The 19337-nt window shown below is 33.1% G+C and overlaps 2 protein-coding genes across 3 annotated transcripts in view; one reads left to right on the plus strand and one right to left on the minus strand.

Moving 5' to 3' along the window:
* Positions 1-334: 334 nt before the first annotated feature.
* LOC129791125 (uncharacterized) lies at positions 335-6232 on the minus strand. Of its 2 annotated transcripts, XR_008750668.1 has the most exons (5): positions 5922-6232; positions 5682-5767; positions 5283-5418; positions 2021-4250; positions 335-1818 (listed from the first exon to the last, which is right to left on the minus strand). XR_008750668.1 is itself a non-coding variant. In XM_055829078.1 (4 exons), exons 1-4 carry the CDS (start codon positions 5983-5985, stop codon positions 4012-4014), a joined length of 525 nt encoding a protein of 174 aa, XP_055685053.1. In that variant the 5' UTR covers positions 5986-6208; the 3' UTR covers positions 335-4011. The 2 variants fall into 2 exon arrangements, 1 of the variants encoding a protein (XP_055685053.1); XM_055829078.1 differs by having other exon boundaries at positions 335-4250; positions 5922-6208.
* An 8170-nt stretch (positions 6233-14402) lies between these two features.
* The window catches only part of LOC129791126 (uncharacterized), a 7703-nt gene continuing 2768 nt past the window's right edge, over positions 14403-19337 (plus strand). Inside the window, exon 1 of the mRNA XM_055829079.1 lies at positions 14403-15468. Within this exon, the coding sequence (XP_055685054.1) occupies positions 15399-15468 (70 nt within the window). The 5' untranslated portion in view covers positions 14403-15398. The remainder of the gene's footprint in view (positions 15469-19337) is intronic.

A 19337-nucleotide genomic window follows, 5' to 3' on the forward strand; every position in this document is an offset into this window, starting at 1 on the left:
AAAAATTTCTCAATATGTAATCTCTTAGAGAATTATAAAACGGATAAAACGAACAGAAATCGCCAAATAGAGTTCTCATTTCCACTGGAATCAGCTGAGAAAAGTCTTCAGTTTGCCCCAAGTTTTTCTAAATATGTATAATTTGTCGTCACCGTTGAACTTTGTTGAAAACTTTAATTTTTCATGAAAAATGTATTCAATAGAGGCGGATAAAATCTCAAGTGTATGAGATGAAAATCTTTTTATATAAAGGACATTTCTTACTTACCCACCCATTGCGGAAATACTAGAACAAAGAGGGGGAATCGTTGGCCATATAACACTAAAATGTAGCTCAAGTTGTTATTCTTGGTTTATTGTTGAAAATCATAAAGTCATACATGTTTTGCATTTTTTTTTTTACAATTTTTCTCTCGTTTACATTGCTACAATTTCTTTATAATACCCATCTCCGGGAATTCAAAGTGCGGAGACTGCTGGCGGAAAAGTGATGAAAATAATAAAAAAGTTAGAAACAAAAAAATTGCTCTCTTGATATTAATAAAAAAGATGACTCTTGCGATATGATAAATTAATTTCTCACTCAACACACCCTTTTGTGAACTTAAGATAGGGGGATATAAGAACATTAACACAGAACATTTACTTCCAAATTGGTTTTCCTCATTAAGTCTTAAATTCTAAAATATATTTTATTTTAATAGCTATATAGAATAGCCTTTAAGTAATTTCCAAGTGTTTATTCTTAGTACGTGTCCATATATAGTTATAGAGATTAATACGAAGAATAAATTTTATACACTTAGGCTATCTCAAGATTTTTTTTCATCTTTTAATTTTATAGTGTGACACCAATTTACCAAACACTGTGTAGGTAACTATTTATTTACTTGTTTGTTTTTTAATGAATTTCCATTAACATTATCTTAATTAGGTATTTTATTTTGTGTTTGAGTTTTAAGAGAGAGATACATGAAATCATGACAATATACTTAGAAGATACATATTAATAAATTTTAATGTCTACTCTTACAAATGATCCTACAAAATAAGGTGCTTAATTAATCGTTCTCCCCTTAAACTTACATACATACTCTATAATACTCCTACGGGAATTTTTTTTTTTGAAATCCCCTTCCGAAATACAAATAAAAACTCTTTAAAGCGTTTCTCCTTAAATATTTCGGTGAGAATAATTTATTTAGTGTGCTGTTTTTTTTTTCAAATTGATTTTCACATTGCGGAAAATTCCACATAGTTTTATCAGATTAACAAGTAAATATTCCAAATTGTAAATATCGGTTTTACAAATTGAAGGCAAAATGTGGATGCATTCGACGGCAATAATTTTATAGTGTCCGCAGTGTGGTTCAATTTATCGCATTATTCACACTTCATCTCCCATCTAGCCGCGTTAGATGGCCGAAAGAGGGGTTCTTCTAAATCAAAAATATGCAAATTAACTCATAGATAGGAGTGTACGATAGCACGTCAAATTATTGCGCCAGCACAAGATTTTTGCGAAGTGATTTGTCGAAATGCTCAATGGGTGCGCGATAAGACCTATCGCAGATTGCCAAAATATTGTTTGTCTGCAGTTGCGAAATCATTATTGTTTGTGCTTTAATATTCTCCATATTCTCACTATTTCATAATCATCCTTTTGAATAATTGAACTTTGAGCAGAGCATTTTACCAGCAAATGGATCAACAGATAACCCTAATCGGACGCACTCGAAATCAGCTTTTGCCTCATAATTAATCCAGGTTTCAAGGTAAGGAAGGGGAAGCACTTGAACGTGATTCAGAGTAAAAAGACTAAAGGCTCCAACAGATGGACGAGAAATTCCTCGTGCGGTGCGGCGCGGCGAGGATTTCGTGGCCCTTCGTCGGTTCGGATTGGCCGAGAAAAGTTCTCGCACGGTGCAGTGAGAGTGTGTGAGCCATCTCTCGCTTCTGATTGGCCGAAAACCTCGCCGCGCCGCACCGCACGAGGAATTTCTCGTCCATCTGTTGGAGCCTTAAGGTATGTTGATTAGGGACAAAGTGAAACTAAAAAAAATCAATTTTCTCAAAATATTAAGACATAATTAATAGGAAATGTTAAGAAATCTTCGAAACGGCTTCACAGATTTTCGATTTTAGATCATGATTGTAAAGATCTCGTTGTCAGCTATAACATATCAAAATTTTAAGAGAATCCGCAATTGCGTTTCGAGATATTCTTCGAAAGATAATCGAAAAGTAATCGAAAAGTCTTTTTCTTAATCAATTTTATTTTACTTTAATTGAAACTAGAAACGATTTGAAAACCATATCATCAAAACGACTTCACCGATTTTAGAATATCGTTGGAAAGGTGTTGGTGTCGGCTACAACATATCAAATTTAACTAAAAATCAGTGATGGCGTTTTGGGATAGTCATACCTTCGAAATGGCTCTACGGATCTTAGGTTTTAGACCATGGTTTTTAAGATCTTATAGTCAGCTACAACATATCAAAATTTAAGGAAAATCCGTAGTGGCATTTCGAGATATTTTACGGAAACTAATCTAGATAAGGTATTTTTTTCAATTTTACTACCTCCCAAATTTGTTTGTAAGTTTATTAGAAATGGTTTAAAAAAGGATTAGAAATGTTCTTCGATACGGTTTCAACGATTTACGACAAAACGTATAACATATCAAAATTTGGAAAAAAAATCACTGATGGCGTTTCGAGATTTTATTTTCTAATAAAAGTAAATCCATTTTCTTGATTTAAGCCTCCCTTGTATCTTATCCTTTATGGTCTCCTTGTGTTTTTTTTTAAATCCAATTTTATTCAATTCGAATTTTGTTGAGCCAGAATTATAATCAAATTTTGATTAAAAAAATTAGCTAGTCGTATTAGCGAAACGGTTTGTCCGATTTTCAAGTTTGGGTTATCGTTGTATGTCGAAAATTTTATCCAGTATTAAATTATTTTTATAAAATTTTATTTCTAGGAACATCATTACTGACGAGATTTCTGATATAATTTTGCTGTATGAACTTTTGGCGCGTACAATGTTGTTATTAGAATTAATGAAGAGTGAACGAGTATCCTCGTTAAAAATATCCCAGAAATACCCATGAAAACTTTTCAACTATGAGAGTTATTCTCTATTAAAGTTGCGAGATGCTGTGAAAAACAATATATTGTCCATTAGGGAACTCATGTGGAATCAATTGCATTCTCAAATTTCGACGGAAATTCAACAACTTTAGCGGAGAGTTTAATATAATCATTTTGAATATTCGTTAGCATGCCTTTCGTGTTCTCGAGTTTAAAATTAATAGTGTCTGTAGGGATGAAATAGAGGGTTTCATTATTTTTGAATGCCTCACTAATTGCACAAAAAACTCGCATCTCACTGCACCTAATCCTCTGAAAATGTGTTGTTAACGTGACGACTGCATTGAAAATCTTCCCCAAAAAATAGAACGAAGAGGGATATTTTCATGTGAATAGGGGGATAAATTGTACCACGCTGCTGTTCATTAATACAAATATTCAATTAACAATTAATCGATAATTACTATCCATTACCTTTAATTTAATATTTAATTCATTTGGTGGTTCACTCAATCTTTCTGCACAAATAATTGTGTGATTTAGAACTACATACAGGCTACTCACTTCAATTTTTTTTTTACTTTCTTTTACTAAAATGTAAACCTTACAGTTTTCTTTAAACTTTTTCTTATATCATTTTTTGTTTTTTTAATTTAATGAGCCAAATATTCTCAACTTCAATGACAAAGTATACAGAGACATATGATTGAACTGGGAAATGCTATTGCGTTGCAGGGGAGGATGTGGAAGCTTATATGGCTAGAAAGAATCGTATTTCAGGGTGTGGCAATTTGCAGGGTTATTGATGAATAGAGCTGAGGATGCTTGTTTTGTTTCAAATCAAATGTCCTCGGGAGTGTTTTCTGCATCAATTACTTTAGCAGCTGCAATTTGAAACGTTTGTTTATTGGTCTTACCACAGATGGACCCTCATAAAGGTCATCATGGCCAGGAGGATGCCCATTGGTGGCCACATCTTTGACAATCCCATGGCGCCATTGCAATTATCCTTGGAACAGATGGAACAGTGATCAATTCTGTAGCCTCGAATTTGCTGATCTCTTATTTTGTCCTCAGCAACACTGCAAGGATTCGTCTGGGCACCATCCAGCTGGCAGCTTCGGACAATGATTTGATCGTTGGGATCTCGTTCTGAGAGAAAAATTTAGGTTTTGTATAATACATGGAAGTTACTGGACTAGAGTCGGCATAGAAGGTAGTTTAGTATAGTTTTTTCTTTAAAGCTCAGCATTAAGAATTTTTAGTTGAATGAAGGACAAAGCAAGACAAATTTTGTAAGACTAGAAATTTTCAATTAAAAAAATTCTTATTGGAATTCTGTCAAGAATTCTGTACATATTTGTCTTCTAGAGAATAATTCATATCTTCACTATTACAAACTATTTTCACAATATTGAATACAAAGTATGATTAAAAAAATACATTAATATTAGTACATAGCAAGACTCATAGAGGTTCTCGCTCTCACGGGTTTATTTAAACGTAGTAAGAAAATCTTAAAGAATAATTGGAAAAGATAATCTGTGTTTGCGTCTTAGTGACTTTAAGTCGAGTTGTTCAAACATTTTCCTAATTGAAACTTAAACCTTCAGTCTGTAAGAGGTTTATTGTAAGGAATATCATGAATAAAAATCAATGTGTTAAGTTGATTGAAAAAATAGCATTTGCATTTGTTTTGGCTTGAAGACAGTGGTAAAATTAGTCTTTAGTATTTTGTATCACGATATCAATATTGGTTTTTATTTTCTTAATGTCGCAATTTGTATTCAATGTATATGGAATGCTATGAATCTTATGTAATCTTTACTCTTAAAAATTCTTTGAACGTTGATTTTTTTTTTCTTTCTGTCAAATAAAAACTATCGACTAAATTAAAGAACAAATAGGAAATTTTAATTTACTGAATCGAATACAGAAATTATCTCTATGTCGTTTTTTCTTAGAAAAACCTTTATCAGTATTTTTATCGGAGTTGAAAAAAATCGGTTCATTCAAGCTATCAACATATAAACATAAATCAATTTTGATTTAGAGATCAATATTTTTCAACACACAAAATTATGCAAGTAGAACGTTTTTTTTATGTGTGGAAATTACACAACATAAAAGTAGCCATTTGATGGTACCGAAGAAAGGGTGAAGCTTTTAAATTTGATTACTCACCGTTAACAACTCTGATTTTCTGACACAGCATCGCAACATTGTAGGAGCTCTGTGAGACAAACTCAATTCTTATGAGTTTCTGGAGCCAACTACTTGAATTTGGATCCGAAGACGAGAGAATTTGCGGGGTGCACGTCTGCAAGAAATATCCATCAAATAATCGTATAACTATGTCCATGCCATATCAATATCACTTCGTCAGCTAAATAGCACATTTCACAGAACATCAAGCGCCCAAAAAGGCACATAAAGGGGAAGAAAAAAAATCGCGTGGAGGTCAGGTTGTGTGTTAATATAAAAAATGCACGATAACACGTCACTGACACCAATTTATCATTATTTCTGTAACACGAATTCGCAATTGATATGATTGATAGTGATTTTGGGGAGCAACATTACCTCTGGCAGAATTGTACTCGATGAACTAACATCTACACATTCCACATTTCTCGATGAGTCACAGTTGTAGCACTTTATGGCCAAAGCTTAATTTTTGGGGGAGAAAAGATAACAATATATATTTGGGGAAAGTTAGTGAGAAAATTTATTAAAAAAAATAGAAGGATTGAATTTATGATTTTACTTCTTGTATAGAATAAAATTAATTGAATTCGAAAGTTGAAAAAGAAAATCACTGACCAGATTTAGTAGAAAGCAGAAAAATTGCAATAATTTGCAAAAGGACAATTCCTCGATTTCTCATTGTTAATTTATTTAAAAAAAACCTCTCTTTACTTTGAAATTTATTTGAAACTTTTAAAAACTTTCGATTTTATTGAATTGAGTTTGGTGAATTAATGAGAATTTGAAGAACTTCCACAAACTTTGATCCACTTCTCTAAGCACAAGTCCTTTTTGCGTCCTTCCGCTGCAAAGTCCCGAATTCAACTGAACAACACCACGGAGAGCTCTGCACAACCGTTCGAAATCATTTGCTGCTGAAGAATTCTGGCTCTTTAGGATTCTCAGCGAAAAACTCCGACAAACTATTTTCATCGAAAGATTTTCCCGAGGAATAGAACGTTGGAGGGGATATTTATTTTTAAATTGTCTCTCATGATAATCTTCTCCGTGTGCAATTTTTCAGCATCCCTCACTTTATTAATGTTCTATCGAAACTATATTTGCTTCTCGCAGGTCTTAGCTATTGATAAGTTTACAAATTTTGCGCGAGGCACATAAACTATGTAGGAGTGCTGACTTAAGTAAATAAAAACAGTTATTGTACATAAGATAAATAAGGAATGTTATGTTAAACATCCTAAACATTAATCATGGAAGTTTATTTACATTGCATTTAAATATACTATTTGCTTATTTAATTATAAATTAGTCAGTTAATAAATTAAGTGAGTTAACCCTGCGTAATTGCAATTTAATTTCTTTTTTCGCACTGAATATATATGCTTTTAGACATTGCATGTATATACATTAAAGAAAATTATTATCCAGCATGAAAAATGAAGGTAAGTAAATAGAATTAAAAGACTTATTCAAATTAAAGATAAATAAAAATTTAAAAAAAAAAACGTTTATGAAAAAAAAGTAAAACTGGCTAGACTTTGCTGTTTTAAGAAAATTGATTCTATACATATAGAAAGCTAAACATAGCTTCCAACGTTGTTGCTTTTCTAGGATACTTTGCACAGCGCGTGGCATTTCAGCGTTTAATTCAAATCTCATTTAACGTGATTTGTTTACCCTCCTCATTGTAATCCACCCATGGGCTGAGCTTTTTCCCCATCAAATGAGGTGCTCAACACCAATGAGCGAGGTAAGCTCTCGCCGTGGTGATGACGGAAGTGGATGAAATGTTGGACAACAGCATTTCGTGACAAACGTGAAAATAATTAATAAGAATTCTTTCACAAAAATGGAACATATGCGGAGACAATTTGCAGTAGGGGAACGTGGCCCAATTCGGACCCCCTAAATTCTGTTTCAGAAGGATTGAAAAAAGTCTTATTAAAATGAATTAAATCTTCCCAAGTTTGGTACCATTGGAAAGGTCATTTAATAGGCTAACTTTGTTCCATAGATGCAAACATTCTAACTCTTACCTGTTCTGAGAAATAATGTAATTAAAAAAAGTTGCTAAAATTGCACTTTTTCACCACGGTGTTCTAATTGCGACCCCCCGAGTGTTCCAATTGCGACCCCCTGTTTTTGCCGTAATTTGTGGGTTTTTCACTAGTAGATCACTTTTATCACTACTATAAATAGGAAAAACACCATGAATTACCCGGAAAAGCTGGAAAATCAAGAATTTATTTTCATTTTTCCCCACATTTGTTTTGACATTTCGCCCTCGAGGTGACTACACACACTTTCACACACACCGACAATTGCGCACTCACTGACGTAATTCGCAGAAAATCCACGAAAATTCTTCTGAGGAATGCGTAAATTACACTAACTATACTCCCCTTTGCCTTTAGGAACATTTTCACTGCGAAAAAACTTTCAATAAACGTGAAAAAATATTGATTTTCCCGAAATCAAAACACAGCGCGGTCTGTGTGAGAGAGACACTTCCACACCACTACACGCATGCGCGACTGCTTTACCATGGTGAATGGTGGAAATAGACGGTCCGAATTGAAACATTTTGGGGGTCGCAATTAGACCATTCTGCATGTATTACATTTTCACTTAATTACTTAAAATACCTAAAATCTTTCAAAAAATTGTAAATCAAGTAATAAACTAGACCCTCTAAGCTACAGAAACGCGGCATAATATGAGACATAATAGTGGGTAAAAAACTCATATCAACTTAGTTTCTAAAATCAGAAAATGTCGGCCAAGTGCTAAAAATGAATTTTGATTTTTAATTCGTCCTGTTGTGTACCAAATTAATTTATTTTAGGCGCTAACATTACCTTACTATAATATCTTCATAATGTAGTGAAACTAATTTTATAATATTTCGTCATTTACGAGAAAAAGGGGCGGTCGCAATTGGGCGGCGGTCCGATTTGGGCCACGTTCCCCTATATATTTTTTCCGTGGGTTTTCTTCCAAGAAAACAGAAAAGAATGCATTTCCGAGGACGCCAGTAAATTCTCAGCAAAATGTCTTCATTTTTCTCGCCCACATTGCGTAATTAGTCCTTGATGCGCCCACAGGGTGCAACAAGTTGATGCGATCAAAATGCATCTCTCATGAAATCTTCATGGGGGTGTGGATTGCATAGATATGTGCTGGATTTATTTCGCTGCATGAGGTCGTTACTGGGTGGAAGGATAATACATATATTGAAAAGAAAGTGGACCATATCACTGCTATATGAGCCAAAAGGATCGAATATTTTGGGCGAGATGCAGGGCGCCACATTGACGTCATACGTCTTTTAATGTCGTCTCCGTGGCGCCAGATTGAAAAGCAAAGGGGATGACGCCGTCTCCCGACCCTCTTTGCGTTGCTCTCTCTCGCGCAAATACACATAGACCTTTATTTGGGGGAGAACTCCGGGGTGAATGCTTCTTCTATGGCATTTTGAAATACTTTCCACTAAAATATATGCGCGCAATTCTTCACCAATCCCATGATGGTCCAGATTATGTTGCGGAAGAGTTGAAAAAATAAACATGCTCTAAGCAATGGCTAAAATGTTAATTGTACGCGGAAAGAGACCTTCAATGGCGCATTTTCGTGCTCCACAGATATTCGATGCGACAATATTTACCCGCGAGTGGAATGTGTTTTTGGATACCAAAGTATTGATTGACTTTTCATGAAGGCGCGGGGGTATTTCTATAGTGAGTGGCAACACGAAATATGATAAACATTTGACCAACCACTCACTCCTTGATGCTTCAACTAATCATCACCACCCTCCAAGGATTTTTTTTGTCGTTTTTGGGGGCAAAGCTCTTCCCACGAAAACATAATGATTCGTAGTTTTTCGCCCTGTTCCACGTGTTATTTAACGAAGAAGGGAGTTTTCTTTACCTTGTTGTCTTCTCAGGGCACTCAGGCATTGACTCATTGATTAGCGATAGAATCTTACACACAGACAGAACAAAAATTATCTAAATCATATTAAATACGAGGATAAATTAAGCTTTCTCTTTGCTGAGCTTGATTAAAAGGAAATTTTAAAAAGATTTTTTTTTATCAAGAGCAACAAGATTCTTAGAAATTATTCAAGGAAGTTTTATTTTTAAATTTTATCTATTTTAATCCCATCACGGAATTTTTTGTCTGAACACCATTAATTGTAACCTTTTCCATCAAATAGGGGAAAAAAGAAGAAAAACAATAAAAGTATTGATCTTTTTGGGTGTATCCTTGCATTTCCTGTACAAAATCAATATCCTGCTCTTCACCTTTCTTCACGCGATCGAATTTCTGCATCAAAATCCTTCCTCATGGTCAGCCCAGTGTTGTCCTTTTTTATGGACATGTGACCTTTTCACCTTGCCCTTTAAAATTTAAAATGACTCTGCACGTGTAAGAGTTTTAGAATTAAATTAAAAGGCTCCCTATTTTCCTTTTAAAACTCATTTTCAATACTTAATCCTTATGCAACATGCATTGCGGAGTCAATATAGTTTAAATGAATTTTTATAAGCATCAATTTATGTACATACATATTAAATCTATCGTGCACCTATGGTGTTAATGTTTATCGTTTGAAGAATTTTATTGGCACGATACACTTTTAGAAAAAGGTTCGCAATTACTTTTATCCTGATATTTTATTGCCAGGAATTGCACAACAAATTACTTTGCACTTTACTTTTATGCGTGGAATGGAAATTTTTATGGATATTTTGTGTACTCGCTTATCTGTTAAGGTTATCACCCAGCAAACGCAAGATATTGATTTATTTTAGGCCCCCCAAAAGAGTCTTTAAATCACGGTTCTGTTCTATCTCGCGGTAGGTAACTTTCATTTTCCGAGAAAATATTCTTTAGCTCGATCTATCTTTTGATCTGTTTTTTTTTGACGTGAAGTGATTCACATATAAGTTCCTTTATCTCTCTTATCTGTGGGGTTATTTTGAGAACATGGGGACAGAAAATATTAATCGGCCAAAGGTAGATTACTTGACGTATTTAATGGAAAATGTTCGTATAATCTTGTTGTGTGTTGATAATAATTAAAATTTATAGTCAGAGAAAATTCAATTTTAGAATAATGTCCTTGACTGATATTAGCTCGCTGTATAAGAGTTATGATAATTGAAACTATCTTAACTTTATTTCAGATAAAATTTATATAATTTTGATAATCGGTTTTTGCTGGTTAATTAAATAATCTGCTTACAGGATAATAAAAACTGACAGACAAAATATAGAAAAATTAAGATAATAAAGATAGAATTTACATGGAATGAAGAATAAGAAATTTCCTGCCAAAATGCTGCTTATAATTAAGGGATTATTTTCGTGAAACAACATTCCCATAAGTTTTAAAATAATTCTTTTTCTTTGTTCTTAAGATATGTATTCAAAATAGAAATCTGAATTATTTAAAATGTGTAGTGCTAAGTGAAAACCAAATAAAATCAACTATTTTCAATGGACTATGAGAGGTACATAAAAAAGTCAAGTGCATTTAATTTAGGTTACATTTTGAGATAAAACGTAAAGCTTTTAATCAACAATTTATTATCCGTCTTGTTGTCACACTGTGACTACGTGCAACAATGTGATTTTTTTTAGCATTACCACCCACCCCATTTCACCCGCTAAATGCTATATTAATGGACATAACACGCTACTGCACTGATGAAGCGAAAATACAAAAGTTCAAGAGCATTTCCAATGCTAAATTTTAGAATTATTCTGAGCACCTACTTGACTTGATGAATTCTTCCACTACCCTGAGGCGGAAAAATCAATCTGTCCTGTCACATAAATAAATGCATTCATATATGCGGGGGAACAGGTTGAAAGGACGAGTAAAAATGTCCCTGTTGCAGGTAAAACGTTTGATAGATTAATCTCCATTCTTGTGTGCACCTCAAAGAAATGCCGAGGAAAGTAATTGGGAAATTGGTGGAAATTTATACACCTCATTATCAATCACTGGTTTGTATATTTTTTTTTACAGACAAGAGCGTGACACCTCAATGTATCGATCACACCCTGACGGGTTATTAACACTCTCTGTGTGTTTTATTTTCCTGAAAGTAATTTACTTTTACTTTACACCCCCAACAAAGTCGTCCCAGGTCACTCTACATTGCGTTGACCACCTTTTTTAGGGGCATGCCTCTCCCCTTTTTCTCTGAAGCCACCCCGAGGGCGTGAGGTGAATTATTGGGGAGTGATTTTACGTTGTTAGAATTATATCCTTTGTTGAGACGTATTTAGGTCACGCTAGGAATATGAATGTTAGCACAAGAAGCTCTCTCAGTGCTGAATGATAGTTCTTTTGCGTCGATGAAATTCAAGGACACACAAAATGATGTCTTTTGGCTCTTCTTAACAAAGATGAAAATCTATTGGGAATGAGATGTTACAGATAAGTTTTATATGGCACAGATATTATAAGTAGATTCATTTAATGAAACATTCTTCACAAAATTCTTCCCACTCGTCTGTTGAGCAGTTAATAAAAAAATATTCTTTTTAAATCTTCATAAAATGAAATCAATAAAATTTATTTGTTGTATCTGAAAAAAAATGAGAGTATAATAGGAAAACTCTTATAAAGAATAAGAAATCACCAAAGAGATTCGGAAAAGTGGCAAAGATTCGCCCAAAAATGAAAACAATGACGTCAGAATGTTTTTTTTACTATTTTTTTTTTAAATAGAAACGAAGAAATTATTTCTTTTTTTTAGCTGTGATTTTTTGAAACTTTTTTTTCGCACAAATATTTTATGTGGATTTTTCTGAAATAAAAAAAAATATTGTAACAATTTTGTAAAAGAATTTTGAAATGTAGCATTCTTTATTAATATTTTTTCAAAGTTTTCTTTTACTCTAATAAAAAAAAATCCCAGAATAAATCTTATTCTAATATTGATTTTTTTAATTTATTTTTCAAGGGACATTTAATTTGATGCACTCTGTATTTCTTAGGAAATTAATTCATCAGCAGAATTTTAATTATTTTTAATAACAAAATATAGATACTATCTTGTCACAGTGTGAAAAAATAAATAGGTTACACCTGAATTAATGTTCTAACTTTAAGGAAGTATATGTATGTACATAAATATTTATTCATTAGACGCTATTATTTGCTTTTGTCAGCCCTCCGCAATATTCAATCTACAGAAAATGGCAAATTAGCACTTGGAGGTTTTTGTAAACTTTTCCACTTGACGCCAGAGCTCTGAATAGTTCCACAAATTATCTCTAATACTCTTCAAATCTCAAAATTTCATTTTCATCTCATATTATTCAGATTTTTATTTCCCCTGCGGACCACTCATTTCACTTTCTTCTCACTATCTGCAAATGAAAGCATAATAAAATTTAAACTTCTTAGAGATTTTCTCTAACGAGCTTGCGATGAGATAAATTGAGTCTCAAAACAAATTATGTAATTTTTGAACCCAAAAACCCGTTTGCTCCACTATCATTTGCCATGTCTTTCGCAGACCAAGGCAGTAATTTCCGGTGTAAGGTTGAAATTGGCAGGATTGACTTGGAGAGTGGTTTTGATTTTCTGTTGCTACAAGCACATCAGAGTAAATAAAATCAGGGATTCTAAATGCGAATTTTCGCTTCTTCAACTCTCACTTTTTTTTTTGCTAATTTCCAGTAATCCATCCATATCGGGAGCTTTAATATATTTTTAAAAGTTTGTGGAGCTGAATAAAGATAAAAAGCTGCATTAATTATTGTAATTGGCAAAGTAAATAGAATCCAGTTTGGTATCCGGCAGTAACCTGAAAATGTTCGATGATCTACTAATGTACTACCCTGTTTATTTGAGAATGAAGATTTTTTTTTGAAGTGATTACCCGAATGATTGCATCAATTTAAAAAGAATTTATTTTACAGATTAAAAACTAGAGAGTTTAAAGTTTAAGTTTTTGTACTCATAATAGTTTTAGACAGAAAAACCCATAAAAACCTACATATACCAAACATGAACCGATTAAAGTATAATATTAAATTTTTAATCGTCTATTAAGTTTTTCAAGATATTATTTATTTTTCTTAATGCTAAAATGAGTATTTAATACTTAAAAATTTCTACAAAAAAAAAACATATTTATAGACAAGATAGTTTAAAGAGATTGAAAGTTATATTGCCTTTAATGTAGCACGTAAATTAGTCTTCCAAGAATTGCTGTACATTCACAGATTGTTAATACAGAAAAAAAGATTTTATATACAGAAAGATGGCACAATATGACCCAGGAAGTTATTTAAATAAAACTGATTTAAGAACAGGATCTTTTAAGATTTTTTTGTGTTGCTTAGAACTTAAATTTTTTTTTAATTTTTACCGACTTTTTAAAATTTCTCTAATTAGGAAAAAAAAATGTTTTTCAGGTTTTTCACTTTAAACATTACTACATATTAGATGACCTTGACCCACAATTTCATTTTTTTAAAAATCAAGCGATTTTTCTGCATCAATTCCTCTCGGCTCATTGAAAATTAACCTGTATACCTTTTTTTTTAATTAATTTTTTTTTATCAAAATTGATCTAATAGTCTTTTAATAAAATGCTGAGAAGTCAGTTAAAACCAGAAATAAAATTTAAAAAATATTATTGCGTAGGATATAATCATTCTAATTAACAAGATAAAATTCTATGATCGTTGCTTTTGTTAGTTACTGTCTATACTAGATATTTTCATTGTCACACAATACTCAAGAATTCTGTAATCAATAAATTCATGTCAAGGCTAAAATGTTAATTCTTTGCATCTATTTGCATTTCATTAGAAGCAAATATAAACGAAATAATTTGCAATGGCTATAAATTTAAAAAAAAATATTTGACCGATAAAAGACTTGCAAAACAATTAATTCGCAATTTATTTTCAAGATCATAAAACAATAATGTTTTCACAAGGAATACCTTTTGATATTACTTCCCCATATTGCGGAATATATCATTTACCAATTCAAATAAAATGAAACACTTCCAACGCGTGTGTACACCTCGCACCATCGTCATAATGGCAAACATTTCGAGGAGAACAGTGTATTATATTGGTGTTTAGAAGAAAAAAAAAAGAAGGAGAATAATGATTGTAAATAGAAGTATAAAAGTGGTGTACACGGCGGGAGAAAAAAAAAGCAACGAATGATGGAAAACGTCATGCCTTATACTACTTCTTACCAGTTAGACCCATAATACTTTCAATGCCATTCATCCCAAAGACTTGGCACTCGTCGACTGCCTGATTCGGGGCCACGGAGGGTCCAGAGAAGTTCTCAAAATTCCCATGAGTGAGATGTTTTGCAGGCTAATCCGGCGGTCTCTCTCTTTGGGTTGGAAATTAAAGTGAGATTGCGGGACAATATTGACGTAGACTATTGGGTATGGTATGCATTTTGATTGAGTCAGTTCTGAACACAACAATTCCGGTTTGATCCAAATTTATCGGCCACGCATCAAACCTTCATCTCTACGCCAAGAGACTTCTCTCCGTTATGGATTCAGCTCCAAACACTTCCAGCAGTATTCAGCCTCATCTTGGCCACTCAACACCGCATTTGTGAGGCAACATCACGAAAATATCTATTTCATTCACCCCCGCCTGTGGTGTTATGCTCTTGCTGGTAAAAGTCATTTATTGAAATTGACGAAAAATAAAAAAAAGGGAGGGTGCCAATTAGGAGGAGCGAGGACGAAAAGGTGCTATTTCGGTTGCTCGGAGCTTTTTGTTAGAAAGGAAGCAAAAATTTACCGGTGTGTGCCATCGTCATTCCTCAAGTGGTTATCATAGAGCAAACGTTTGCTCTCGTGATAAGGCCATTATAATAAATGTGATGAAAGTGCTACTGACTCTACGAATCATTTCGCTGTTTAGTGCGGAGGAGTATTTTTAACCACATGACCGTTCTCGCGATCATCTCCGTAAGAATCCTAACTGAAAGAAAAAAAACTCACATAATTTTCGTGCAGTGAACTAATAAAAGTAAACATCTGTGTGTGCCTCAATTGAGATCGATATTCTTCAAAAATGTTTGTGATAAGTCCCATGAAGACCTTCCTGTTAGTCGCTGTACTTGCTGTGACCTTATCTATCAAAGGTAAAGGGCAATATTCTCAAGATGCGTGACACAAATTCCATTGTACTTTCACTTTCCAGTGGCATTATCATCTCTCTACGTCTCTTCCAATTTATCAATATTTGTATGCACTTCATTCCCTGATTTTCATGGCATTCAAAGTCTTACGCATTGGTTGCTATACTGACTCTCATGGGTTTTTAAGATCATTAATGTTTAAAAAATTATTAGTTGGTATACCACAATCGTGGCATACCAAGTATTTTTTTCTTGGATTTATAAATGATGATAGAATATTGTTAAAGCTTGGGGATTTTCCGATTATTGTTTTTAATTCTCTTTGAAATCATCAAGAATTCTTTTTTATTTTTGTAATTCAAATTATCTTTTTGAATGCGTTTTTGCAGCATAATTGGAAATAGAAAATTGGTTATTATCCTGCATTTTTGTAAATGGAATCATTGATTGGAATTTAGAATTTTCGGTTTTGTAAAAAAAGAAATTTAAGACATTAAAATTTTTAACATCTTGGGCATTATGTTGTTGTATATTTTCCATCTAGTCTAGATTATTCTTTAAGTAATGAACTTAAAACTTGCTCAGAAAGGTTCTTAAGTTTTCATAAGAATTGAATCATCATTTTAGTTCAATTCTATCTGTTTTATCCTAAGTACATTACACATCAAACTCTACACTGTTAAAAATACTTCAGCTTTTTTAACTGAAAATTTCGGTCTCGATCTTCCACTGTTTTACTTTGGTCAAAAATTTTGTTTTTTTGACCAATTTTTTTGGTCAATATTTGACCATTTTTTTTTCATCGAGAGTATTTTGACTAATTTATTTGGTCGAAGATACTTAACCATTTTTTTCATCGATTTTGACCAATTCATATGGTTAAAACACTCACGCAAAAGGCTTTAACTGAATTATTTTGTCAATTTAATTGAAGTTCATCGGTCGTTTTGACAAATTCAAATAGTTAAAACACTCCGGCTAGGTGATTTAACTGAATTATTTAGTCAATTTCACTGAAATAGTTCGGTCATTTTGACCATTTAAAATGGTTGAAGCGGTCCTGCAATGTCACTTAACTGAATTATTTAGTCAATTTCACTGAAATAGTTCGGTCATTTTGACCATTTAAAATGGTTGAAGCGGTCCTGCAATGTCACTTAACTGAATTATTCAGTCAATTTTACTAAAGCATTTCGGTCGTTTCGACGAAATAAAATGGTGGAAGAGCTTCGCAGAATGAAATTTAACTAAATTATTCCGTACTTCAGTCTTTTTGACAAATTAATACAGTGGAAGATCAGGACTGAATTATTTGGTCTCGGTCTTCCACTGTAGTACTTCAGTCTTTTTGACAAATTAATACAGTGGAAGATCAGGACTGAATTATTTGGTCTCGGTCTTCCAATGTAGTACTTCAGTCTTTTTGACAAATTAATACAGTGGAAGATCGGGACTGAATTATTTGGTCTCGGTCTTCCAATGTAGTACTTCAGTCTTTTTGACAAATTAATACAGTGGAAGATCGGGACTGAATTATTTGGTCTCGGTCTTCCAATGTAGTACTTCAGTCTTTTTGACAAATGAATACAGTGGAAGATCGGGACTGAATTATTTGGTCTCGGTCTTCCACTGTAGTACTTCAGTCTTTTTGACAAATTAATACAGTGGAAGATCAGGACTGAATTATTTGGTCTCGGTCTTCCACTGTAGTACTTCAGTCTTTTTGACAAATTAATACAGTGGAAGATCAGGACTGAATTATTTGGTCTCGGTCTTCCACTGTAGTACTTCAGTCTTTTTGACAAATTAATACAGTGGAAGATCAGGACTGAATTATTTGGTCTCGGTCTTCCAATGTAGTACTTCAGTCTTTTTGACAAATTAATACAGTGGAAGATCGGGACTGAATTATTTGGTCTCGGTCTTCCAATGTAGTACTTCAGTCTCTTTGACAAATTAATACAGTGGAAGATCGGGACTGAATTATTTGGTCTCGGTCTTCCAATGTAGTACTTCAGTCTTTTTGACAAATTAATACAGTGGAAGATCGGGACTGAATTATTTAGTCTCGGTCTTCCAATGTAGTACTTCAGTCTTTTTGACCAATTAATACAGTGGAAGATCAGGACTGAATTATTTGGTCTCGGTCTTCCACTGTAGTACTTCAGTCTTTTTGACCAATTAATACAGTGGAAGATCAGGACTGAATTATTTGGTCTCGGTCTTCCAATGTAGTACTTCAGTCTTTTTGACAAATTAATACAGTGGAAGATCGGGACTGAATTATTTGGTCTCGGTCTTCCAATGTAGTACTTCAGTCTTTTTGACAAATTAATACAGTGGAAGATCGGGACTGAATTATTTGGTCTCGGTCTTCCAATGTAGTACTTCAGTCTTTTTGACAAATTAATACAGTGGAAGATCGGGACTGAATTATTTGGTCTCGGTCTTCCAATGTAGTACTTCAGTCTTTTTGACAAATGAATACAGTGGAAGATCGGGACTGAATTATTTGGTCTCGGTCTTCCACTGTAGTACATCAGTCTTTTTGACAAATTAATACAGTGGAAGATCAGGACTGAATTATTTGGTCTCGGTCTTCCACTGTAGTACTTCAGTCTTTTTGACAAATTAATACAGTGGAAGATCAGGACTGAATTATTTGGTCTCGGTCTTCCAATGTAGTACTTCAGTCTTTTTGACAAATTAATACAGTGGAAGATCGGGACTGAATTATTTGGTCTCGGTCTTCCAATGTAGTACTTCAGTCTTTTTGACAAATTAATACAGTGGAAGATCGGGACTGAATTATTTGGTCTCGGTCTTCCAATGTAGTACTTCAGTCTTTTTGACAAATTAATACAGTGGAAGATCGGGACTGAATTATTTGGTCTCGGTCTTCCAATGTAGTACTTCAGTCTTTTTGACCAATTAATACAGTGGAAGATCAGGACTGAATTATTTGGTCTCAGTCTTCCACTGTAGTACTTCAGTCTTTTTGACCAATTAATACAGTGGAAGATATTTGACCATTTTTTTCAGTGAAGGGGTGATTTAACAAATTTCTTTGGTAAGTGATATTAAACAGTTTGATTCAGTGAAGGAGTACATATTTTGTCCAATTCAAATGATTGGTACGCTTTAACTGAATTATTTTATCAATTTTACTGAAGTTTATAGGTCGTTTCGACCAATTCATATGGTTGAAGCACTCAGGCAATACGTTTTAACTGAATTATTTGATTAATTTTACTGAAGTTCATCGGCCGTTTTGACCAATTCAAATAGTTACAGCATTTTCGCAATGTCATTTAACTGAATTATTCAGTCAATATTACTGAAGTACTTCGGCTTTTCTGAATTTCACTCTAAAATGCAAAATCTTCAGATCTAACTTAAATTTGGGATGAGTCACGTTAACAGGATTTTTAATAAAAAAAAACAAAATAAAAAAAAATATTTCTTTTATTTTCTTTTAAAACATTTTCCCATTAATACTTTAAATGAAAGAGGCTTTTCAATTAAAGACTGAGTTAAAGAAAAAGAATTCTTTTTTTATTCCCTTTTAGAGGATAAGGGAAATTATTTGATCAAAATAACAAAAGTCATTTGGTTAAAAGACAATAAAATCTAAATAAAATTATTAAAAAGGCCAAAAAAATTGTCAAAAATACAGAAATTCTTCGGTCAAAAGTCATGAAGTAACTCAAGTAACTGAAGTTATTTGGTCGAAATTACAAAGATCTTTGGTTAAATGACAATAAAAGCTGAATAAAATTATTAAAAAGGCCAAAAAAAAATTGTCAAAAATACAGAAATTCTTCGGTCAATTGTTTGGTCGAAATTACAAAGATCTTTGGTTAAAAGACAAT

Source organism: Lutzomyia longipalpis, chromosome 2 (assembly GCF_024334085.1).
Source record: "Lutzomyia longipalpis isolate SR_M1_2022 chromosome 2, ASM2433408v1".
Taxonomy (NCBI): domain Eukaryota; kingdom Metazoa; phylum Arthropoda; class Insecta; order Diptera; family Psychodidae; genus Lutzomyia; species Lutzomyia longipalpis.

Coding starts and splice junctions, on each gene's coding strand:
- LOC129791125 (XM_055829078.1), bottom strand. CDS start 5,985: ATGAGAAATCGAGGAATTGTCCTTTTGCAAATTATTGCAATTTTTCTG. Junction 5,768..5,921: donor TCTGCTTTCTACTAAATCTG/GTCAGTGATTTT, acceptor CCAAAAATTAAG/CTTTGGCCATAAAGTGCTAC. Junction 5,419..5,681: donor CGAGTACAATTCTGCCAGAG/GTAATGTTGCTC, acceptor TATTTCTTGCAG/ACGTGCACCCCGCAAATTCT.